We start from the raw sequence: 26018 nt of genomic DNA, 5'->3' as shown, positions 1-26018 counted from the left end.
AAAAATCAGCTGGGCGTGGTGGCACATACCTGTAATCCCAGCTACTCAGGAAGCTAAGGCAGAATTGCTTGTACCCAGGAGGTGGAGGTGCAGGTGCAGTGAGCCAAGATTGTGCCACTGCACTCCAGCCTGGGCAACAGAGCAAGACCCTGTCTCCAGAAAAAAAAAAAAAAGAAAAAAAAAAATTCATCATTCTAAATGCCATTAAGAACATGTTTGATTCATGGGAGGAGGTCTCAAGATATCAACATTAACAGAAGTTTGAAAGAAACTGATTCCAGCCTTCAGGGATGACTCTGAGAGGTTCAAGACTTCTTTGGAAGAAGTAACAGCAGATGTGGTGGAAATAGCAAGAGAACTAGAATTAGAAGTGAAGCCCAAAGATGTAACTGAATTGCTGCAATCTCAGGATAAAACCTGAATGGAGAAGGAGTAGCTTCTTATGGATGAGCAAAGAAAATGGTTTTTTGAGATGGAAAGTACTTCTGGTGAAGATGCTGGGAACACTGTTGAAATTACAACAAATGATTTAGAATATGTCATAAATTTAGGTGATAAAGTACAGGCAGGGTTTGAAAGGATCAACTCCAATTCTGAAAGAAATTCTAGGCTGGGCGCGGTGGCTCATGCCTGTAATTCCAGCACTTTGGGAGGTCATTCCACTCTAGTCTGCGTGACAGAGGAAGACCCTGTCTCAAAAAAAAAAAAAAAAAAAAAGGAAAAAGAAATTCTGCTATAGGTAAAATTGCTATCGCATGCTACAGAGAGATCTTTTGTGAAAGGAAGAGTTGATCAATGTGGTAAACTTTATTGTTACCTTATTTAAGAAAATGCCACTGCCACTCCAACCTTCAGCAACCATCACCTTAATCAGTCAGCAGCTATCAATATGGAAGCAAAATCCTCCACTACTAACAAGATTAAACTCACTGAAGGCTCAGATGATTGTTAATATTTTTTAGCAAGAAAGTGTTTTTAAAGTATGTACATTTTATAGACATAATGCTATTCACACTTAATAGACATAAATAGTATAAACATAACTTTTATATATACTGGGAAGCCAAAAAGTTTGTTATGACTTGCTTTACAGCAATATTTGCTTTATAAATCTGTTATATCTCTTGTATGTCTGTACTAGAATTTAATGTAAATTCAATAGTGTCACCGGATATAAGGTCAATGTTTAAAAAAATCGATATGTCTACGTACTAGCAATGTACAATTAGAAAATGCATTTTAGAAACCCATTTATGATAGTGTTAAAAAATGTATTTTAAAATTAGACAGTGAAATACACATTTAACAAGAGATGTGTAAAACCTATACAATGAAAAAGAAAAAATGTTGAGAGACATTAATAGAGGCATAGTGGGATGCAGTAATTTCATGGTAGCACAGATTAGCAATTCTTGAACTATTTTCAGAGGATTCTAGGCTTGAACAAAGTACTAAATATATTGACGGTAAGGGGAGCTATGTTTTTCACTAATACAGAAGAGAATTACAAATATGCAAAGGAGAAAGACTAGAAGGTACTCCAAAGTTGGACTGCAACTGTAAGCAGTAGCGTGAATTCATGGTGCACATATGGTATCTAGTCTCTAGATAAATATGGAAATAAATATAGACATAAGGGTTTGCATGTTAGGACTTAGAAGCAAGAAAATAGGATTTTTGGTTAAAGGACTGATTATAAGGCCCAAAAGGATACATTCAAGATGCGCCTGTAACATCTTACTATGGCAAAACGAAAGAAATGCTCAAAATACAATGGCAACATATCAAAATGACACAGGAGTCAACCTGAAAATGGTCTCACTGGCCAAATATGGGGCAATTTGAGCATTAAAATAGTAATGAATTGGCCGGGCGTGGTGGTTCACATCTGTAATTCCAGCACTTTGGGAGGCCGAGGCAGGCGGATCACTTGAGGTCAGGAGTTCAAGACCAGCCTGGACAACATGGCGAAACCCCGTCTCCACTAAAAATATAAAGAATTAGCTGGGCATGGTGGTGGATACCTGTAATCCCAGCTACTCGAGATTCTGAGGCAGGATAATTGCTTGAACCTGGGAAGCAGAAGTTGGAGTGAGCCAAGAGCATGCCATTGCACTCCAGCCTGGGCAACAAGAGCAAAACTCCATCTCAAAAAAAAAAAAAGTAATGAATTAAAATACGTAAAACAATTCTATGAATCTATACTGATACAACAAACAAATAAATGGAAGAGAAGAAAAGTTCTTTCTTATAGGTAGAATGCTAACTAATAAACACAGAAGGAATGACAGCGCTAGAATCACTAATGGCTCTTAAACCTACTAGGTAGGATTTCATGAGGAACAGAATATCTGCAATCTCAAAGTAAACAATTACAAAGGGAAAAAATAGTGCACACCACCCCACCCGGTTAATTTTTGTATTTGTAACAGAGATGGGATTTCGACACATTGGCCAGGCTGGTCTCGAACTCCTGACCTCAAGTGATCTGTCTGCCTTGGCCTCCAAAAGTGCTGGGATTAGAGGCATAAGCCAACACACCGGGCCTATTATTTGTTTTTAACTTTGTAATGATGTATTTCCTTTTAGAAGATTTTGTTTGAGTAACAAAAAGTGAGGTGACTGAAAGAAAAACAAGAAATAAAACTATAGATAGTACTCAGATTTGGCAAAATTTACGTTGCACATAATAGTATGTAGCAATGGCAAAAATTGTGAAGATGATTTGTAATTTACTGAAGGATGAGAAATGGTACTGTAGTATATACAATTACAGGAGAAGGTCATATAGAATAAATTTCACAATTTAAAATACACACACAAATTATAGGAGAAAGTTCTGATTCTATCTGATAAGCAGCTATGGAAAAGTGTTACAATACAAGAAAAAAGAATCCAGGTCAAATGATCAGGAATCTATATTGTATCATCAACATATGGTTTAAATCCTTAGTGCAGAGGCAGAATGAGTTTTTGACACAAGGAGAAGTAACAGGCTAAGCGGGCCATTTGCAAAATAGAGATCATTTAATTACACCTGACTGCATGCACTTTACAACGTATCATGTCTTAAAAGACATGCAACCCAAGCAACTTGACTTCTCCACTGAGCTCTTTCATCAGATTGATAAATCACTGGTTAAGCTTAAACACCTCTAACATACACAAATTTTTAACTTTTTGGAGTCTATTTTATAATTTTATACAGCCAACCTTTTTATCCAGTCACCTTTATGTTCACATACCTTGCCACTCCCAAACCAGAAGTAGGGTAATATGATAAAAGCCAAAGCAAGTCAAGACTCTTTCCGAGCACTTGTGTACCAGAGAAACACAGGACCACTTGAGCTGATTCAGAATCCTCTCCTCACTTAGACCAATTAACAAAATTGTTGAAACAAGATATACAAAAAAAATCTAAACTTAACTTTTCTTTATAAGCCTTTTAAAGAAACAGAAGACATGCAAAAGGAGTAGGAAGTCTTACAGACAACATATAACTAACCATATATATATAAGAATGTCATATATAGCTAACAATATATTATACTACATGTTATGTGGATTATATAACATTATAATAACGATAAGAGTTAATAACTACTGCTATAAGTACCTTTACATTTATTAACTGACTTAATCCTTACAACCATCTCTTGAAGTAGATAATGTTACCCTTCATTTTATAGACGAGAAAACTGAGGCATAAAACATTTAGGCAATTTGCCCAATCCCAGAATTAGAAGCAATCCCAGAATTCAAATCCTGGTAGCCCAGCTACAAAGTATACATTCTTAACTACTAAGCCTTACTGTCTTTCAGTGGCTTAGAGTTTTGGTCAGTGGCCTTTCTCTAGACAGATACAGGGTTCTCATTCTTTTTAAAGAAGTTTTATTTATATTAATAAGCAACATTGTACTGATTTTCCTTTCAAAGTAAAACTAAGTTCATTACATTTTCACAAAAAGGATATCCAAGACCAAAGGTCCATTATGTTTTGTTTTCTTAAAACATGATAGAATTACTCTTCACATTAATTTCAAATGATAATTTCAAAATGTTACAGATGGAATATTATGGGATGGTTTCCTTTTATAAAGCAAATCAATTGACCCACAATGCCATAAATAGGAAAGAAATTAGCAAAACTGATTTTGCATGAGAGTGAACTGGTGGTAAAATTAGCTGTCACATTTTGCTCTAGTGAAGTTAAAACTTCAGTGCTGAAAGGTAAGAGTCAAGTGAATCAAAGTGTTATGTTGGTTAGTACTTGCCTCTTTGAGGAAAACCTCCATATCTTCTTGACTTTCAAATACAAAGGCTCTTAAGTCATTTGATGGAATATGATTTTCAATATATTTGGCATTTTTATTATCTTTCATATTGATCTAAACAAACAAACAAAAGGTCGAATTTCATGAAACCCAACTGATTATTAAAACATGTTTATATTAAAATTGGATTTAATTAGATTGTAATACTTGAGAGAAGATAAAAAAAGAAGTTGGTATCAAAGAGTTATTTTAAAACGTCTAATCCATTACTCAGAAACAATTAATACAGTACGTGGTTAAACAAAGGCCAAGATTTGAACAGTGCATATTGATTTTGATACTATCTAAGAAATAACTTTAGTTCCTTTCTAGTCAACACATTGAAAATATTTCAAACAGTCTTAGATTGTGACTTGAGTGTAAACATTTCTTATCCTTCCCTACACTTTTCATATTTTCTTAATCAAGAGAACTTCATAGATGGAATAACTGATAGGTACAAAAACACAAAGAACTTTAAACTTTATAAAACTAATGGAAAAAAAAAAAACTTTGCTATGATTTATTTGTAACTATTACTGCCCTCAAGAGAAACTTGCAGTTTATATCACCGTAACATAATCTTATTGATCTATTTTACTTTTTTCTTCATTTTTTAATTTTTTTGAGACAGAGTCTCTCTCTGTCACCAAGGCTGGAATGCAATGGCGTGATCTCAGCTCACTGAAACCTCTCCCTCCCGGGTTCAAGCAATTCCCGTGCCTTAGCCTCCCGAGTAGCTGGGACTACAGGCATCTGTCACCATGCCCAGCTAATTTTTGTATTTTTAGTAGAGACAGGGTTTAATCATATTGACCAGGCTGGTCTCAAACTCCTGACCTCAAGTGACTGGCATGCCTTGGCCTCCCAAAGTGCTGGAATTACAGGCGTGAGCCACCGTGCCCGACCTATTGATCTATTTTAAAAACATCAACTGGGTCAGGCGTGGTAGCACTGATAACCCCAACACTTTGGGAGGCCAAGACAGGAGGATAACTAACACTGGAAGCCAGAGTTTGAGACCAGCCCAGGAAACAAAGTGAGACCCTGTCTCTAAAAAAATTAAAAAAAAAAAAAATTAGCCAGGTGTGATGGCTCTACCTGAGAGGCTGAGGTGGGAAGATCGCATAAGCCCAGGAGTTTGAGGTTACAGTGAGGTATGATGGTGACACTGCACTCCATCCTGGGCGACAGAGGGAAACTGTCTCTAAAAGGTAAAATAAAGTAAAAATGTGAATTAGACAATTCTGCATGTGAGGCTCAATGCTATGGAAGACACTAAGATAGGTTAGGGAAAAAGCTACTTTTGGAAGTACATAATCTATTATTTATTGCAGATGAATAAGTATGTCAAAAGCAGAGCATGATAAAACTCCCATTAAGAGAAGCATATAAATATAAAAAGTACTATCTATGGAATTTTAGAGATCGATTATTTCCAAAACATGGAAATCAGCTTTCTTGAAAAAATAATAAAAGGGGAGGTATTTATGTACTATAATCTATTACAAAGCAAACTAGCTAAGAGTTTGCGCTCTGAGGTCAGACAGATGTCCTTTCAAATCATATGCTTGATCTTGCTCAAGTACTACCTAAATCTCAAAAACTTTCATTACTTTCATCTGTAAGATGGACATAGTAAAACAGTTTACACCTCATAGAACTAAATATGGATTAAGAGATAACATAATTAAAATAATAGTACAGTGCTTGTCACATAAATGTTGGCCAATAGTGCTATTTTAAGTTATACAATATCAATCAGTATAGAAAAATGAGAAAACAGATACACACAAAAATTAAAACCACATGAAAACCATCATCCAGGCATAAACACTATAAACAACGAGCCTATTGTTTCACAATTTCAGGCGGGGGGCGGGAGGTACTAAATTACTTTATTGGAAGAAATGACACAAATAAAAGAAAATGTATGTGGGTGTTTACGATAACTTATAGAAAGGGTAAAAGTAACCCCAAAATGACCACAGAAAGTCATCTTAAAAAAAAAAAATAGTTATAGACAAGCCAGCCTAGGACTTAGCTCTCATGATCACATTCTCCCAGATTATATTGGTTTTTTTCTATTTTATTTTGAGACAGGGTCTCACTCTGTGTTGCCCAGGCTGAGTGCAGTGGTGTGATCACAGCTCATTGCAGCCTCGACCTCCCAGGCTCAAGCAATCCTCTCATCTCAGCCTCCTGAGTTGCTAAGACTATAGGTGCATGCCACCACGCCCAGCTAATTTTTATTTTTGTAGAGACAGGGTCTCACTATGTTGCCTAGGCTGGTATCAAACTCTTGGACTCAAGTGGTCCTCCTGCCTCGGCCTCCCAAAATGCTGGAATTATAGGCATGAGCCAACGCTTCTGGCCCCAAGGTATATTTATTAGAAATATTCTGCCACATCAGATTCCAAGGCCCCCAGCTTATATAAACTGGTTTACATGGCAATTCAATTCTTTGATGGAATTTACCTGCTAAGGAAGACTCAAGGAAGTCACATAAGTAGGGGTCATTTTGGTCACTGGCCAGTTTGTGTGGTTCCAGTAGTGACTTACTTACACTTTTTTCCAATGTAATACACAGTCTATTGCATTCACAGTTTGGAGGTTTCCCTGATATCCTTAAGGATGATTTATTTATTTGTTTATTTATTTTTATAAGATGGAGTCTCAGCCTTCACCCAGGCTGGTGTGCAGTGGCGCGATCTTGGGTAACTGCAACCTCCGCCTCCTGGGTTCAAGCTATTCTCCTGCCTCGGCCTCCCAAGTAGCTGGGACTACAGGCACATGCCACCACGCCCAGCTAATTTTTATATTTTTTTTCTTGAGACGGAGTCTAGCTGTCACCAGCCTGGATTGCAGTGGCGTGATCTCAGCTCACTGCAACCTCCAACTCCTTGGTTCAAGTGATTCTCCTGCCTCAGTCTCCCGAGTAGCTGGGATTACAGGCATGCACCACCATGCCCTACTAATTTTTGGATTTTTAGTAGAGATGGGGTTTCACCATGTTGGCCAGGATGGTCTCGATCTTCTGACCTCATGATCCGCCCCTTCAGTCTCTCAAAGTGCTGGGATTATAGGCGTGAGCCACCGTGCCCGACCTATTTTTATATTTTCAGTAGAGATGAGGTTTCACCATGTTAGCCAGGCTGGTCTTGAACTCCTGACCTTAGGTGATCCGCCCATCTCGGCCTCCCAAAGTGTTGGATTACAGGCGTGAGCCATCGTGCCCAGCCCTTAAGGAAGATTTAGACACCTTGTTGGCTCTGTAGGTTCCAGTTTCTTGGGATGTTCCCTCTCTTCATGAGTTCAGTGAATAAAGTATTTGTCAAAGTTCTCCAAAGAATTTCACAGTCATATCATCACAACCAAAGTAGCAAGATACAGATAGGTAGATATAGGAGACGCAGCACTCTGTGATATCTGGTGGTTGATGGCAGCTTTCTGCTTTATGATTTTTTAAACAAAATTTTTCCATACATCCTATTCCATAACCTATTTTATGATCTACTAACATGTCACAAATTTATTTTTATATTAGTAAAAAGAGACCTACAGCAGCATTTTAAGGGCTGCATAGTATTCCATTATAAGGATATAAAGTAATTTATTTAATCAGTATCTTCATAAATTTTCTTTTTTTGCTCCATCATTTTGCTATAACTACTACTGTGAGGAGTTCATATGGAAATCTTTGTACACTTCTCCAATTCTAGATTGGAATTGTTAAAAATAAATCCTAGAAATAGACTGCTAAATAACCATTTATACGACTAAAATTTTAAGTCTGCATATTGCTCACTTGTGTATGTGGTAGTGGCATTTCAACTAGACCTAGAAAAGTGAGTAAACTGCATGGAAGATATGAATGTAGGAAGGTGGCAGGAAAGGTGAAAGGTTAGTTTGAAAAGGGTAAAAAGCAGAATATATCTCTTTATCTCAAAGATTCGAATGTAATTTAAAATGGAAATATATGCCAGCTAGTAATCTGATTTGGTGATATATGCTACTATTAGAAAATCAAATGACAAGAAGAGACAAATCTAATACAGTTCTGAAGTATTATTTTGACACTGGCATTTTAGTAAAAATGTTAACAATTACACCTGCATTATAACTTTCATAAGGGTCAAAATATTTTTTCTTACACTTTCTTTCAATCCTCATCAGACTAATCAAATGTCTGCTATTTTATGTCTGCATCTAAAATAGAAATTATCTTCTTGATCTAGCAAAAATATTCTAATATTCTAATAACACGTGAATAAGACAGTGTTACGAATATTAACTTTGCTAATTTAAGATATGGTAAAAAATTGAAAACTATATAAAATGATTTTTAATAAAGTATAATACAAACATGAGTTACAGAGAATAGAATTTTTCAAGAATCCTGAAAGGATGTATTCTTTTCTAACGAAAAAAAATTATCTAGCAAAAATAATCCTTACGTAATCTTAGGATAAGCTTTAAGTTTGCTCTAACATATCATTATCAAAGAATGTTAGTTTTTTACTATTTCATCTTTTTATGTGTGCAAAACTTACTATTTTAAAGAGTCTGGATGGCAATCATCTTAGTAAATCCATGGTCACACTTCACTAGATGATTTATTAAATAGAGCTTCACCTATTCTTGATGACGCACAATCATCAATAAAAGCTATCAAATATTTTATGATATCGATAAAGTACTGGTTTCATTTTCGAAATCCTAAGAACGCCCTTTCTTTGTAGCAGGTGATTTTCTTGCCTATCCTCTTAGATTTCTTCCTTTAATCAACATATTTACAGCAGCTTTCTACCTCTTCAGCAGGTTTTAATCTAATCCCTACTATAATCTAATAACAAGTGCCTAAAGGAACCAGCTAACCATACTAATTTTCTACATGATTCTAGGTCAATAAGTTGCTGGTTTTATACCTCTTTCTAGAAAAAAGCACAGGTTTTATGACAGTTATTACCCTCATTAATCAGGGAACCTTTAAAAAGCTCATGGATGGATTCAGCAGTATGCCAGATGCCACAAGTCAGATCAGGTAAAACCAGGGTAACATTGGGACTAAACATCTTAAAACAAAAATCTATAATGATTACAATAATAAAACAAATACCACCAAGATGAACAAAGTTTCTTACCGTGAGCATTATGGGCTCACAGACTCTTTGTTTAAATTTGTCTCTGTTACTTCTTAGCCATAAAACAGCATCATACGTATCACGGAATCTCTGTCTTAGCTTATCTTCCTTCTGATTCATAAGATTGTCAAAACGTACAATATGATCGTCCACACCTAAAATTGTAAAACAAAACAAAGTCTTGTTTCTCTGAAAATTTTAATTAGTGGAATAATCTAATAATAATACAAAAGAATACCCTAGATCTAAAGGTTACAAACACCATTCAGCAAGTACTTCATATAGTGGAAAAGATGTGACCTGAACAAATCATTCTATAATGTCCAAAAACCTGGGAAAACACAAAATCCTGAAACTATCAAATATAAAAAACAGGTAACCTACAAAAACAAACAAACCAACCCACAAGGAAAACACTACATTTCCTATCAAAAGACAAATAGCAATAGACCCTCAAAATTCTGGAAGAAAAATCAATATTTTCATTCTAGAACTGTATATACAACACAACTAAAAAAGGGGGGATGATGAAATAAGAATATTTTAAAGGGTGAAAAGACTCTGAAGTTAATTCCCAAATATGTCTTCTTAGAAGGTTACCTGAAAATGTACTCCAACAAAATAAGGCCATGATGTAAGAAAATGAGACATGGAATTCAGGAATAGGTTTATAACACAGAAAAGGCATGAGAGAAATTACAAATGATAAGCATGCAGGCCTCAAGATCAACCAGTTTAAATGCAAGGAGAAGGACAGAAGGCTACAGAACTCAAGAGAATGCCTGATAAGACAGCTTTTTTCCCCCTCTTCCATTTAAGAAAATGCTGAAGCAAATTAAAAAAAAAAAAAAGTTAAAAGCTTTTTAAAAGCTATCAATGAAGGGAAATTTAATTATAACACACTACTTGGTTCAACCATGAGCAAGTTTAATAAACAATACTTAGTATTTCTAAACTTCTAGAATTAACCCATAAATAAAGCACATAAAACACTAATGTTTTCGGCCTTGAAAATATAAAAACCGGAGTATAAATGAGATAATTTGGAATGTGAGAAGGGAGGGAAGTAAGAAGCCAGGATGGGAGGGAGTACGTATAGCTTATGAAGTGTGGATTGAAGCAATACTGACAATTGTTAAATGACCAAAAAAAGATATGTATATTATTTATAATAATAAAAATTATTAATAATCCCATTTGAAGAATTGTAATAGAGATGTTTTATAAGGTAAAATCTACATCTAGAGTAAATACAAAAAGATAGTGTCTAAAGTTGATTAATCAAGCAATAGTGAAATAAGAACATGACATATATGGAAGGACTACTAGAAAAAATCTGCTTAAAGAGTTAAAAGTGCTTACTCTTGATTGGCTTTGGAGGTAAAAAAAAAAGGGGCTGTGCCACCCTTCTAATCCTTCTAGTTCTTCTTTTTTTTTTTTTGTTCACCATACACATCTAATACTTTGATAAACATATAAAAATGTTTTTTTTTAAACTGATCTTAGTCATATATATTGAGCAGACAGAATATAAAATCCCTATCCAAATACCATAGATCTATTCACATGGTCTACAAAAAAGAAAACCAAAGATGAAATTGGACAGGTTTCAAGGAACTAAGCTAACAGAAGGTTATGAAGGCTAGAATAAAGAGCTTAAATTTGATATGAGTAATACTGAGTGACTCTGTAAAGAAAATAAAGCTAGGCACTTATAGAGAATTAAATCAACTGCCATAATCTGACAGAAGACAGTGGTCAGCTATCATGGGAAATTACAGTATATGATAGATACAGGTAATTAAGGTATGAAGCTGGAAGAACTGAGTCGAGCTTCCTCAAGAAGGCAACTTGAACATTTTATAGAAAATAATTACCAGCGAAAGAAGAAAGCCCATCAACAGAGATATATCTACATTTTATAAACATTTCATTCTAACTTTATGAAAACTTACTCTTTTTCTCCTTCTCTAGAGTTTCCCTCTCTCTTCGCTTATCAATTATCTCGCCTTCACATAATGCCTTTTCATCCTGAATCCGTCTCAGATCATTTGTAATGGCATCAATCTGGGGCTGAAGATTCTCGCAGTTTTCCGTGGTCTTTAGTTCATTTTGCAAATCCTCTATCATTTTGCGGGTATTACTTATTCTCCTCTGTCGGTCAAGCTCTTCATTTTGCTTTACTGTTAAAGCCTGCTGAATTTCCTCAATCTAATAAAACAAAAGTACGTTAGTACTTGAGACTGTTTTTCTCTTGGTTTATAAGACTTTTGTAGTAATATAGCTTTTAAAATGCAAACAATATAACATAGGTGTTTTCCTCACTAAAATGTGTCCTGTGAGAATTAGACTAGCACATTACCAGTTCTACCAGACTACCTGTATCTTTGTTTTACACATTCACTAATATATCTCAAATACTTCAAGTGGTGCTCAGTATATAATCAGCACTCATTAAATATTTCCTAAATAAAAAAAATATTTTAAAAGCCCAACGGATTTCTAGGTATTTACAGGAAATACATACTACCTGCCATAAGACCAAAATTAAAACAGTCATGTGGCATATGTGATACAGTTTCCATAAATAATAAAAATGATAATAAAGATTACAAGTCACCCCATTACAGGTTGAATATCCCTAATCCAAAAATCCCAAACCCAAAATTCTCCAAAATCTGAAATTTTTTTAGTGCTGACATGACACCACAAATTACCCAGAACACATTATTTTTTCACTATATTAGTTGTATGTCAGTTTTTACTGTTAAGCATTTATGTGTGAATAAGTATTTAAAAATGATTGTTTATGAGTAGCATATAAATACAGAGTCAGGAATGATGGTGATGCCATCCACCACAGATCATTCACATGGGTGGCTGAAACAGCGATACCTTTATTTCCTGATGGTTCAACATACACAAACTTTGGTTCATACACAAAATTAGTAAAAACATCATTCAAAATTACCTTCAGGCTATGTGTATAAGGTGTATGTGAAATATAAATGAATTTTGTGTTTAGACTTGGGTCGTATTCTCATGATACCACATTATGTATATGCAAACATTCCAAAATCTGAAAAAATCTGAAATCCAAACACTTCTGGTCCCAAGTATTTTGGATAAGAGATACTCAACCTCTCATTTGAAACAGAAATAAACTATTTTCTTCCAATGGAAATATTTTCTACCAATACTTCAGACTAATATTGTGAGATTTTAATCATCAACCTATGTGTTTAGATTCCTTCACTTATATTCAGGGTAAATTATATTTTTAAAACCAGCTATGTAAGTTGCCACTTGATGTCAGTGAAATTTTTATCAAAACCATGGTCTACCTAAGACAGAGTAAAGATTTTCTTTAAGACTCACACATATAAACAAATATACACGTATACACCCAATTTACATTTTACAACTAGAATTTTGCATTAAAATAGATAAATTTAACACATTACGTAATCTGTTTTAGCCGGCTTTATTTCCAAGCCAGATTTACTCCCTTTCCTTCCTCATTATAAAAGTTATAATGCATTCACTACTGAAAATACAGAGACTTACAACAAATAAAAATAACTTAAAATCTTAATGTCCTTACACTTTTTTTTGAGACAGAGTCTCACTCTATCGCCCAGGCTGGAGTGCAGTGGTGTGATCTCGGTTCACTGCAACCTGGGTTCAAGTGATTCTTGTGCCTCAGCCTCCCGAGTAGCTCGGACCACAGGCATGTGCAGCCACCATGCCCGGCTAATTTTTGTATTTTAATAGAGCTGGGTTTTCTCCATGTTGGCCAGCTGGTGATCTGCCTGCCTTGGTAAACTTTTACATTTTAATGCCTCCTTATATCTGCCTGTAGAATATATATTCTTTTTACTAAATGGCATCACTAAAAATGTATTGAGAGCAATTTTCCATTATCCCTCATGTCCTTGCAAAATAAAATTCTAACATCTTGTGCATGATGTGATACGGATATATCACGTTTTATCCCATCTCCTATTGAAATGCGGGTATTGATTTTTCCTTTCTAAAAATTTAGCTTTGGCAGTAACAAAATGCACATATCCCCAAATCCTCTCTCCTATAACCAAACATACAGAAGCAAAAGAAAATATATCTGAAAAAATTAAGATACATTCATGTTTGTCACTGAACATTAACAATGTTCAATGGGCCTAAAAGCAGGTAACAGGAAATTCAAGGGATTCAGGAAAATAAATGGGTATGTCACAGATGACAATATAGAATTAAGAATCACTAAACACTAAAGACGATACAGAATTAAGAATTACTAACAAATAGAACCTCTGCAATCTCAGCAAAACAGGGACCACCAAACTACTGAAAATCACTGGCCTACCATATAAAGTCGTACCAAGAGAAGGTCTTTGTCTGATAATGACCTGAAAAACTGAAAAGCAGCCCAATGATCCCTTACCTTTCAGTTAAGTTTTCTGAACACTACCTCATTTGTCACCTTCATCCAAGAAACTACCATGACTAATCACATTAGTCCGACTCTGACTAATATCCATGTTTAGCTCAGGTACAGTAAGTCTAAACCTCTTAGATCACCTACTTTCACTAGGATACTGTCTCCATACTGCTCTATATCCGCAATTTCTCTGAATGTTCCCTCTTCTTTTTTTTTTTTTTTTTGAGACAGAGTGTCGCTCTGTTGCCTAGGCTGGAGTGCAGTGGTGCGATCTCAGCTCACTGCAAGCTCCGCCTCCTGGGTTCACACCATTCTTCTGCCTCAGCCTCCCGAGTAGCTGGGACTACAGGCACCCGCCACCACACCCGGCTAATTTTTTGTATTTTTTTTTAGTAGAGATGGGGTTTCACTGTGTTGGCCAGGATGGTCTTGATCTTCTGACCTCGTGATCTGCCCACCTTGGCCTCCCAAAGTGCTGGGATTACAGGCGTGAGCCACCATGCCCAGCCTGAATGTTCCCTCTTCTTGTTCTAAAGGAAACTTGGCTATTTCTGGAAGACACCTGTTCTCCCCAGAGCCCTCTCCAGTGGTGACCTTTTCCTGCCATAAACCATTATTTCAGGACACAGAGCTGGGGAAGGGGTCCTCATTAATCCCCACTGTACTCCTTCCTCCTTTAATTGATACCCACGTTGGTTCCTCTGAACACCAGGGGGTCAGACTTGGTCACCCATTACCCCTTTGCTATGTTAACTACCTCCCTGAAAATCCTCCCCAACCTTATCCATTCAGGGGCGACTTTGGCACCTGATTCACTGTCTTCCTCTCTCCATGATTATGCCTGTCATCATGTGACTTAAACATATGTATAGAAAATCAATCTAACTCTTTGGACTCTGTGTTCCCTTACTTCTTCAACTTCAATAATCTTTTCCCTAACCTTTCCTCAGCCACCTGTCTACTGAACTAAGGAGGGTTATGTTCTAGATCATAAAGCCCTCCAAATCATACCACTTCTGAAAAATGTATTTCCATAATTCTATTCTTTGGTCACTATTTCCTTTTCTTCCATTTTACTTACTCTGGTATTCCTACTCCATCTTTTGACCCCCACGAGGTTGTGCAATCCATTAACCCCACTACCTTGTTACATTTGTTTTCCTTAATCAGCTGAGGTTCCACAATGCAACACTATAACCACTCCCTTGCAAAGATCCCTTGACCTTTCTTGTCACACTGGCCAGGAAAAAGCCCAGTTCCAATTAAACCTATCTATATACCTTCTAACGATCTATATCTAAGCAACCGAACTAATGAAAGAAACCCTCAAAAACTGGTCTCACTTTAAATCTATGGCCACAAAACTTAAACGGACACTCAAAACTACCAGATAAACTTATTACACTTCTTTAACAAACTTGTGCTCTCTTTCTGAGATGAGTTAATACCTTTTGCTCCTTTAATCCTTTATTGCTGCCTTCCTTCTACTCACTCAGCTAATGACCTTGCCTCATATTCATTCCATTAATAGAAGTTATAATGAGAGTACTCCCTCCTTCTCTTGCTTTTAAATCTATCACTTTACCTACATCCTTACTCATTGTTTTACTTTGTACAATGTAAGGAGACTCCATTTAGCTACCTAAATCTAACCCCTCCAAGGCTACTCCAGAGAAATGTTTGGCTACTCCAGAGAAATGTTTCTCAAATTACACCGTAAGAAGGTGTAATTTTTCATGGAGGACCGTTAAAAACAAAAATTCCAAGCCATCACAAGTCAACTTTTATTAATTACAATTAATTTACAAAAATTCTGGAAAAGTTTGGCAATTCCTTAAAAAACTGAATGCACACCTATGATATTCTACTCCTAGGAAATTATCCAAGAGAAATAAAAGCATATGACCATACAAAAAGTGGTAGAAGAATATCTATGGCAGATCTACTGGTAGTAGCTTCAAACTAGAAATGATCTAAATGTCTAATACCAGGTTACTGAATAAACAAATTGTGTGATCTCAAGAAAAATGAAAAGAAAAATACAATAAACTGAATGAAAATAAAAATATCACATATCAAAATTTGTGGGGCACAGCTAATGCAGTGATAACAGGAAAATGTATAACACTAAGTGTATACATAAAAGCATCAAATCAATAATCTATGCTTCCACCTCAAGAACCTATAAAAAATGAGCCCATCTACATCAGGCAGAAGGGGAATCATAAAGATAAGAACAGATATCAATGAAACAGAAAACAGAGAGAAAAATCAATAAAACCAACAACTGCCTCCTCGAAAAAAATCAATACAATTAGCAAACCTTTTCAAGATTAACTAAAAAAAGAGTTGGGGGGTTGGGGAGGGGGGAATTGCCAGTATCAGGAATGACATAGGGTTATCACTACAGATTCTATACATATCAAAGGATAAGAGAATTTATGCATACATAAATTTGACAACTTAGACGAAAGGACCAATTCACCTAATATGAAATAGATTATTTGACTAGTCTAATAGCTATTAAGGAAGTTGAAAACAAAATTTTGAAACTCCCTCCAAGAAGAAATCTATATGCCCAGAGAATTTCAGTTGAGAATTACACAAAATGTTTAAAGTATATAAACATCAATTCTATACAATCACTTTCAGAAAGTAGAAAAGGAAGGATCACTTCCCAACTCATTTTATGAAGCTAGTTATTATCCTAATATCAAAGCAGACAGAGAATACAAACACTACAAAACAGTATCACTCATGAATACAGACGCAAAAATCCTTTAACACAGAATTCAGCAATATGTAAAAAGAATTATACACTTATACACCACAACCAAGTGGGGTTTATTTGAGGGATGCAACATTGATTTGGTAGTCAAAAATCAATCAATATAATCCATCACTTATTAACCACCTAAAAACTTATACTATCATATCAATAGATGCAGAAAAGCATTTGACAAAATTGAATATGCACTCAACATAAAAATTCCCAGAAACACAGGAATATGTGTAAGAATTTCCTGAATCTGACAGAGCATATATATATATATTTTAAAACCTGCTATTATTACATACTGAATAATGAAAAACTGAATGCTTTCTTCCTACGATCAAGAATAAGGTGAAGATTTCGGTGCTCACCACTCTTATTTGAGTGCTGAAGTTGTAGCCAATGCAATAAGGCAAGAAAACTAAATGCATACAAAACAGAAAGAAAGAAAGTTGTCCCCATTTGTAGTTGACATGACTGCCTATGTAGAAACTGCCAAAATATCTACCAAAGAAGAAAAAAAAGAAACTAAGTCAGAGGTATGAATCTAACAAAACACACAGAGGACTTGTTGCTAAAACCACATAATGCTAATGAAAGAATCAAAAATCTAAATAAATAGAAACATACCATGTTCATAGATCAGAAGATTCAACATAGTAAAGATTTCAATTCTTCCCAAACGTTAATGAAATTCCTATTAAAATCCCAGCCACATATTTCTGTAGATACAGAAAAGATTTGGATATCATCAGGAATGAAGTAAGGAACTCCAGAAATCTTCTCCTCCATAAAAGTGATGAGAACACTGACAAAAATTGTCAAAATTAACTCTTTCAGGACTCTGGAATTTAACCAAACGCTTGTAACAATCTGGGAAGCCTTTATTCAAGAAAAATGGCTGAATCTCAGTTAAAAACAGCAAGCTCTGTAGAATTTTGAACTTGCTTCATTCCTAAATCCCTTGTTCCATTCATGTGGTATCCCTGAAAAGCAACAGCCCACAATCATAGTGAAAACCTGCAGTCTAGTGTTGTGGGAAGTCAGGCACCCTGAATGGAGGGACCAGCTGAAGCCACGGCAGAAGAACACAAATTGTGAAGATTTCATGGACATTTATTAGCTTCCCAAATTAATACTTTTATAATTTCTTACACCTGTCTTTACTGCAATCTCTGAACATAAATTGTGAAGATTTCATGGACATTTATCACTTCCCCAGTCAACACCCTTGTGATTTCCTGTCTTTAATCTCTTAATCCCATCATCTTCGTAAACTGAGGAGGACGTATGTGGCCTCAGGACCCTGTGATGATTGCATTAACTGCACAAATTGTTTGTAGAGCATGTGTGCGTGAACAATATGAAATCTGGGCACCTTGAAAAAGGAACAGGATAACAGCAATGTTCAGGGAACAAGGGAGATGGCCTTGGACTTTGACTGCCGGTGAGCCGGGCGTAACAGAGCCATATTTCTCTTCTTTCAAAAGCAAATAGGAGAAATATCGCTGAATTCTTTTTCTCAGCAAGGAACATCCCTGAGAAAGAGAATGCGTCCCTGAGGGTAGGCCTATGAATGGCCCCCGTGGGGGCAGTCATCTTTTACAATCGAAGCCAAAGAGATGAAATAAGCCCCAGTCTCCTGTAGCGCTCCCAGGCTTATTAGGATGAGGAAATTCCCGCCTAATAAATTTTGGTCAGACAGGTTGTCTGCTCTCAAACCCTGTCTCCTGATAAAATGTTATCAATGACTACGTGTGCCCAAAACTTCATTAGCAATTTTAATTTCACCCCCTCCTGTGGTCCTGTGATCTCGCCCTGCCTCCATTTGCTTTGTGATACTTATTACCTTGTGACGCATGTGATCTCTGTGACCCACACCCTATTCGTACACTCCCTCCCCTTTTGAAAATTGCTAATAAAAACTTGCTGGTTTTATGGCTCAGGGAGTATCAAGGAACCTGCCGACATGTGATGTCTTCCCTGGACACCCAGCTTTAAAATTTCTTTCTTTTGTACTCTTTCCCTTTATTTCTCAGACCAGCCAACGTTTAGGGAAATAGAAAAGAACCCATGTTGAATATCGGGGGTGGGGTTCCCTGATAGTCTAGCAACCACTGGAGAGGTATGAACAGGTCTGGAGCTCCTTTATAAGGCCAAAAAATGCAACTACTTTTGCACCAACCTAATAAATCCTCATTCTTAGAGAAATGTCATTATCTGATCTACCTGGCAGTTTCCTGAGAAAACTTACTTGTATAAGGCTTGTCTGTATTTGACCTGATTCACAGCTCACCATTACAAAACAGCCTTTTCCTTGGATGCATTTGTCAAAAACAATCAGAAGCAACTGTTTAACAACACAGCTGCGTGAAGCAGATAACAGTTACAGCAAACAATAAGCTAACCAAAAATCTTAAAAGAAAAGGCTGGAGAATGAGTTTCTCCCCAAACCATATGAGGTTTTGGAAGCTCCTGGGATTCTAGAAGGTCATGTCCATTAGCAGGACTGTGTGCATGCCCAGGGCTATATACATGATCCAGAAACGCCTGAGAAGACCCTAAGTTCTCATCTCTGTTTCACTCTGAGGTTGTGTGCAAATAGGAAGCGAAGGTTGAGACAGAGTTAACCAAAGTTTTCAACAATCTTAGGAGCATTTATTCAAGAAAAATGACTGAATCTCAGTAAAGTGCAAATAGTGCCTGGCTGAATGTTGAACGCATGACCCAACATACACACAGAGATCCTCAACAAAGACTGGGAAACATATGGGTTCCAGGCATTTAAGGGAATACAGATTCAGTCATTAGCTAACCACTAAACTAACCTAGTAGTGACTTCAGTAGCCACAAATGACCAAGAATAAGAACTTTAAAGAACTAGCAAAGTCACTAAACAAACAAACACCAACAACATATTCAAAGAAATAGCAACAACATCAAGCCCTGGGTAGGGGAATGGGACTGATTTCCAGAGTTGCTAGAGTATGTGACTTAAACTGTTCAGTTTCAACAAAAACTTGTAACACATTCAAATAAAGGAGAAAAGCATGGCCCATACTCAGGAAAAAAGCAGCCAATAGAAAAAGTCCCTGGGGAAGTACAGAAATGGACTTATAAGACAAAGGGGCTTTAACCCTTTTTTCGCTTGCCCTGAGAATACTTGCCGGCGGTGCTTACTTTCACATTGAAAATTAGTCACATTTCCTTAGGTCTCAGAGTGTGTTTATGCAAAATTAAATGAATGCTGGCAGTAAGCTGCATGTACTTTTTTTCTAAATAGGAAAAGGATTAAAACAGCTATTTTAAATATGTTCAATGAACTAAAAGAAACCATATCAAAAAAAACTAAAGGAAAGGAAGAGAACAATATCTCACTGAATATGGAGTATCAATAAAAGCACAAAAATTATAAAAAAGAGTCAACTAGAAAAATGTAGATTTGAAAAATGCAGAAACTGAAATGAAAGATTAACAGAGGGTCTTAATAGCAAATCCAAACAGGCAGAAGAAAGAATAAGTGAATTTGAAGACAGGTTGATTGAGATTATCCAGCTTGAGGGACAGGAAGAAAAAAGAATCAAGAAAAATAAACAGAGGGCCAGGTGTGGTGGCTCACGCCTGCAATCCCAGCACTTTGGGAGGCCGAGGTGGGTGGATCACCTGAGGTTAGGATGTTTGAGACCAGCCTGGTCAACATGGTGAAACCCTGTCTCTACTAAAAATACAAAATATTAGCTGGTTGTGATGGTGGGTGCCTATAATCCCAGCTACTCAGGAGGCTGAGGTAGGATAATCGCTTGAATCTGGGAGGCGGAGGTTGCAGTGAGCCAAGGTTGTGCCATTGCACTCCAGCCTGGGCAACAAGAATTAAAGTCCATCTCAGAAAAAAAAAAAAAATTAACAGTCTCTGAGATTTGTGGGATACCATCAAGCATATCAAAATATGTAAGTCTCAAAAAAGAAAAGAGACAGAAAGAATATATGAAGAAATACTGAAAACTGACTTCTTAACTTTGATGAAAAACATTAATCTGCACATTTAAGAAGCTCAATGAATTCCAAACAGGATAAACTCAAGGAGACTCCCATCTAGAAATATGATTAGCCATTGAAAAACAAACAAAGAGAAAACTTTAAAAGCAAGAAAAAAGTGACTCATCATGTACCAAGATCCTCAATAAGATTAACAACTGACTTATCAGAAACCATGGAGGCCAGAAGGCAGTGGGACAACATATTCAAAGTGCTGGAAAAAAAAAAAAAACCCAAGAATTCTATATCCAGCAAAATTATCCTTCAAAAACAAAAACTTAAGACATCCCTAGATAAACAAAAAAGCAATTTGTCACTAGCAGACCTCCCCTACAAGAAATACTAAAAGGCATCTTTAAGGCTGAAATGAAAGGACCCTAGACAGTACTCTGAATCTACACAAAGAAATCAAGAGAACCAGTAAAGGTAATTAAATAGATAAATGTAAAATATAACATAAATGTAGTTTGTTGTTTATAACTTTTTTTCCTTCCTATCCAATATAAAAGAACTGTTGTGGTGTAAATATATATATTTAGCCTTTGTTCCTAGGTTCCTGGCACAAAGTTCTTAAAACCCTTGGAATTTTCTGAGTGACAGGAGTGTCTTTTATTATTCATAACAAGACCCCTTCTGCAATATCTGATTTTATGCTAATGAGGACTAAAAAATCATGGTCCAACTATCTACTATTTATAGGAGGCACATTTTAGATGCAAAGACACATATAGGCATAAAGTAAAAGGATGGAACTTTAGGCCGGGCGCGGTGGCTCAAGCCTGTAATCCCAGCACTTTGGGAGGCCGAGACGGGCGGATCACGAGGTCAGGAGTTCGAGACCATCCTGGCTAACACGGTGAAACCCCGTCTCTACTAAAAAATACAAAAAACTAGCCGGGCGAGGTGGCGGGCGCCTGTAGTCCCGGCTACTCGGGAGGCTGAGGCAGGAGAATGGCGTAAAAACCCGGGAGGCAGAGCTTGCAGTGAGCTGAGATCCGGCCACTGCACTCCAGCCTGGGCGACACAGCGAGACTCCGTCTCAAAAAAAAAAAAAAAAAAAAAAAAAAAAAAGGATGGAACTTTAGTCAAAAGAGAACTCTTTATTTCTCCTTTCCTAGCAAGCCAGAGGGAGTATAATACAAAAGCAACACGATCAAATAAACCAACAAAACATATTATTAAATCTAAACACAGGTTGATTATCCTTTATCCAAAATGCTTGGGACCAGAAGTGGTTTGGATTTCAAATTTTTTAAGACCTTTGAATATCTGCATTATACTTACAGGTTCAGCTTCCCTAATCCAGAAATCCAAAATGCTTTAAAGCACATTTCCTTTCAGTATCATGTCAACACACTCAAAACAGTTTTGGGTTCTGGAGCATTTTTAGATTTCATATTAGAGATACCCAACATGTAAATACTGGCAATAAAAAAAAAATAACATTTTAAATAACCACAAGTCAAATTTCTGATGATACTGACATGGGAGTACAGAAAGAGAAAACATAAGCTTGCTAATTTTTTTTTTTCTTAATTAGGTGGGAGAATAAAGATACTGATGAGCTCTTTTGTTAGAAATGTGTCACTTAAAATTTTAAGATAATCACTAGAATAGAACTAAATAGAACTTTCCACCTATAGAATAAAAAATAGAATGAGAAAACCTTGGTTAACAAAAACAGAAAATATAAAGAGAAGAGGAATCAAGTAAAAAATGTAACAAGTAGAAAACAAAACAGTAAATGTGAACTGTTTAAACTTCTTCATCTGTTTAAACTCCTTAATTTCCCATCAAATTGAAAAAAATTTCAACACAAACCCAGTATTATTTACAGCACATAAAGCAAAACATGGTACAGAAATAAAAACAAAATAAGAAAGCTTTAAAATCTAGGAAGCAAAAACTGATATAATTACAAGGAAAAACAGACAAATCTATACTCATAGAAGGAGATACTGACGCCTTAAAAATAACTAAATCAGGCCAGGTGCGGTGGCTCACACTTGTCATTCTAGCACTTTGGGAGGCCAAGGCAGGTGGATCACTTGAGGTCAGGTGTTTGAGACCAGCCTGGCCAATAGGATGAAACTCTGTCTCTATTAAAAATACAAAAATTAGCCAGGCGTGGTGGTGTATGCCTGTAGTCTCAGCTACTTGGGAGGTTCAGGCAGGAGAATCGCTTGAACCTGGGAGGCGGAAGCTGCAGTGAGCCGAGACTGTGCCACTGCACTCCAACCTTGGAGATAGAGCAAGACTCCATCTCATAACAACAACAGCAGCAACAACAACAAAAACTAAATCGAGTAGGTTAACAAAAAAGTAGAACATATGAGTATACATAATTATAGTAAGCCTATTCTAATGTATGTATGTATGTGGGTGTACACATATCTCCACACCTGAAGACAGAATGCACATTGTTTTCAAAGAATAGGTACAAAAATCAAATATACAATAAAAGCCAAAAAAAGTCTTAAAAAATTCTTTAAAAAAGTTGTAAGGCCACATTTACTGACCATAAAGCAGTATAAGAACTTGACATTTTTTTAAAAGCCTAAAAAATTCCATATCCATGGAAATTAAAACAGTAAGAACTGCTAGGTAACCTCAAATGAATGAAAATATTCAAATAAAAATTATAATATCTTAAACTGAAACGAAGAGCTTTCTAATCAATACATGTGAGATGTAGCCAAACGATGCCCAGAAAAAAATTTATATCCTACAATGCCTTTATTAAAAATTAGGAAAGATGAAAAATAAAAGAAACATGCTTTTTACAATTCAAGAACGTTAAAAAATACTCAAAGCAGAAAAAATGAATTAAGAAAGAGGAAATTATTAGTCAACAAAAAATAAAGTTGATTTAAAAAAAAATTGGTTGAAAAGACTTATCAAAGTGACAAGTCCTGGCAAATATGATAAGGGGAAAAAAATGGATACACAAATATCAGTGACAGGAAGAGAAGGAATATAAACGATTGAAACTGATTCAAGGAATAGTAAATTATATACCAGGTCTGCACAAGCCTGAAAACAAAACCAATTAAGAATAGAACAAAAAATAAAATTATAGGCCAATCTCACAAAGTTCAAAAAATCCTAAATACAAAATTTCATAGTTGAATACAGCAATATATTAAAACATCAATTAAAATTTATGACAGGAATGCAAGGGAAGTTTAACATGAGGCAATCTACCAACCTTGTATTTGTGTCTGGGGATACAGGATGAGTTTTATGTATTTTTCTGCCTAACTCTAATAAAATAATAGGAATGGAGTAAAAAGGGATCCATCCCATCAGGACAAAAGGAAGGGAAGAGAGATCAGTAAATGGAAAGTTTAATAAATACTTAGAAGATGAAAAACAAATAACTAATTTAGTAGTATATTATATTATAGGAACCATAGTGTAAAGGGTGAGTGAAAAAGAAAGGGATGTGAAGAACTGATTATTCCTTCTAAAAAATAAAAACAAATAAAAACCCCAGAGATTCTTAGGACTAGGAAATGCCAAGTACAAACAACATCACATAGAATGCAATTATCTATATCCTCCTTCTTATCCCAATACCCTTACCCCAACATACACAACCCTAAGCACATAACACTGACAACCAAGCTGTTTCTGTGAACATCTGCGATTAATTCTTTGGAGAAATTAAGTGAGCCACCTGGGACTTAAAATAAAGGGATAGAAAAAGCGGCGAGGCTGAAAACTAGGAGATTAACATAATGCTTCAACTACCAGAAATGCCTGAAGTTACATGTCTACCCCCAAGGCAGGTAATTTCAAAATTTAGTCTCAGAATGGTGCTGAAGAATACAAACACACATATATTTGGGCGCCTGTTAGCAAAAGAGCCCACTTTCTTACCTAATATCCTAACATAATTTTGTCATCAGGCCCACCCACACATAAAAAATTTGTAATCAGCCTTTCAATGCCTTACCCTTAACTATAAAGAGAACCAAAGGCTCCCAGATACAAGGAAAGACTCCAGGAAGAAAGCACGAAACCAAATAAGAAAAGAAACAAAAATCTACCAAGAGAAAACAATATTATAAAGGAAAAAAACCTTTAAAAACTTTTAATTTATATTCTCAGATTGAGAAGCTGCATATATCAAAAACAACAGGATACTACAAATTAAAACAAGATATTTCCTTAGCAATAATTTACCTGCAGTAGGTTAAAGTTTTACGTGTCTTCATTTCTAGAAATTGAAGCTATAAACCAAGATTATATCAAAACAGAATAAAACTCAACAATAAAAATATAATAAAAAGTTCCAGCCAGGGGCAGTGGCTCGTGCCTGTAATCCCAGCACTTTGGGAAGCTGAGGCAGGTGGATAGTTTGAGCTCAGGAGTTCAAGGCCAGCCTGGGCAACACGGCAAAAACTCATCTCTACAAAAATTCAAAAAAGTACTTGGGTGTGGTGGCATGCACCTGTGGTCCCAGCTACTCAGGAGGCTGAGGTGGGGGGATTATTTGAGCCTGGGAGGCAGAGGCTGCAGTGAGCCAAGATGACGCCACTGTACTCCGACCTGGGTAACAGAGACCCTGTCTCAAAAAAACAAAAACAAAAACAAAACAAAACAAAACTAAACTAAAAAAAAGACGAAAAGTTCCACAGTTTAAGTATACTTTGTCTCATTAATTTCAATCATGCATAAAGGTACATATGCATTTTCTACATAAATGTCATCACTGATTTTTCAAAATAAAAGGTCTATTTCTGTGTTTAAAAAAAATAATAAATCCCTTAGATCTTAACTTTTGCTATTAAGGTAACCAAATCCACCATTATCCTATTAAAAAAGTACAGCCACTCAGCTACAAAGATCGTAAGGCACAGCTACTAGCAGCTTTGAGAAATTATTCACAATTGTCCTCTGAGCAACTACTATACTTCCAAATCTTACTTTCCCTCAGATTAAGAAATAGAGAATGCAGAGGATCTTGGCCATTCCCCAACAAGAATCTGTCCCATCATCCGTATTTGAAAACAAAAGTTAGAGCAAATTTTAATGTAATAAAAATTTTAGTAGTATGAAACCTTACATGTTTATCTTTCCTTTCTATAACATCTTGCTTCTGTTTGCATTTTTGAGATGCCTCCTTAATATCTGTTGCCTGTAAAATTAAACCAGAGGAGGAGGGACAGTTAGTTAAAAACTCATGCAAGCAAATTATATGGCCCTGTCCATTCAAATAGAGGTAACCCAGAACAATTTATTTCAAGCAAAATGCATAATTATCAACAAAATACCAACAGTTATTTGCAAGTCTATAAAAGGTTATT

The 26018-nt window shown here is 36.0% G+C and overlaps 1 protein-coding gene across 15 annotated transcripts in view; it reads right to left on the bottom strand.

Annotated features, from left to right (window-relative positions):
• SMC5 (structural maintenance of chromosomes 5) overlaps positions 1–26018 on the bottom strand; it is a 104433-nt gene that overhangs the window by 43894 nt on the left and 34521 nt on the right. For 11 of the 15 annotated variants that reach the window (XR_012424780.1, XR_012424781.1, XR_012424782.1 and 8 more), the window contains exons 8-11: positions 25778–25849; positions 11413–11668; positions 9458–9612; positions 4275–4388 (exon numbers count right to left, since the gene is read on the bottom strand). Coding sequence is in view for 10 of the 15 variants with exons in the window: in XM_074017636.1 (XP_073873737.1) it covers positions 4275–4388; positions 9458–9612; positions 11413–11668; positions 25778–25849 (597 nt within the window). In the remaining 5 variants the exon portion in view is untranslated. Of the gene's footprint in view, positions 1–4274; positions 4389–9457; positions 9613–11412; positions 11669–17301; positions 17394–25777; positions 25850–26018 lie in introns of those variants that run through there. The other 4 variants (XM_005581897.4, XM_074017635.1, XM_074017640.1 and 1 more) reach the window with 2 other exon arrangements.

This window comes from Macaca fascicularis, chromosome 15, assembly GCF_037993035.2.
Source record: "Macaca fascicularis isolate 582-1 chromosome 15, T2T-MFA8v1.1".
Taxonomy (NCBI): domain Eukaryota; kingdom Metazoa; phylum Chordata; class Mammalia; order Primates; family Cercopithecidae; genus Macaca; species Macaca fascicularis.
This window is presented reverse-complemented; position numbering and strand designations above follow the sequence as displayed.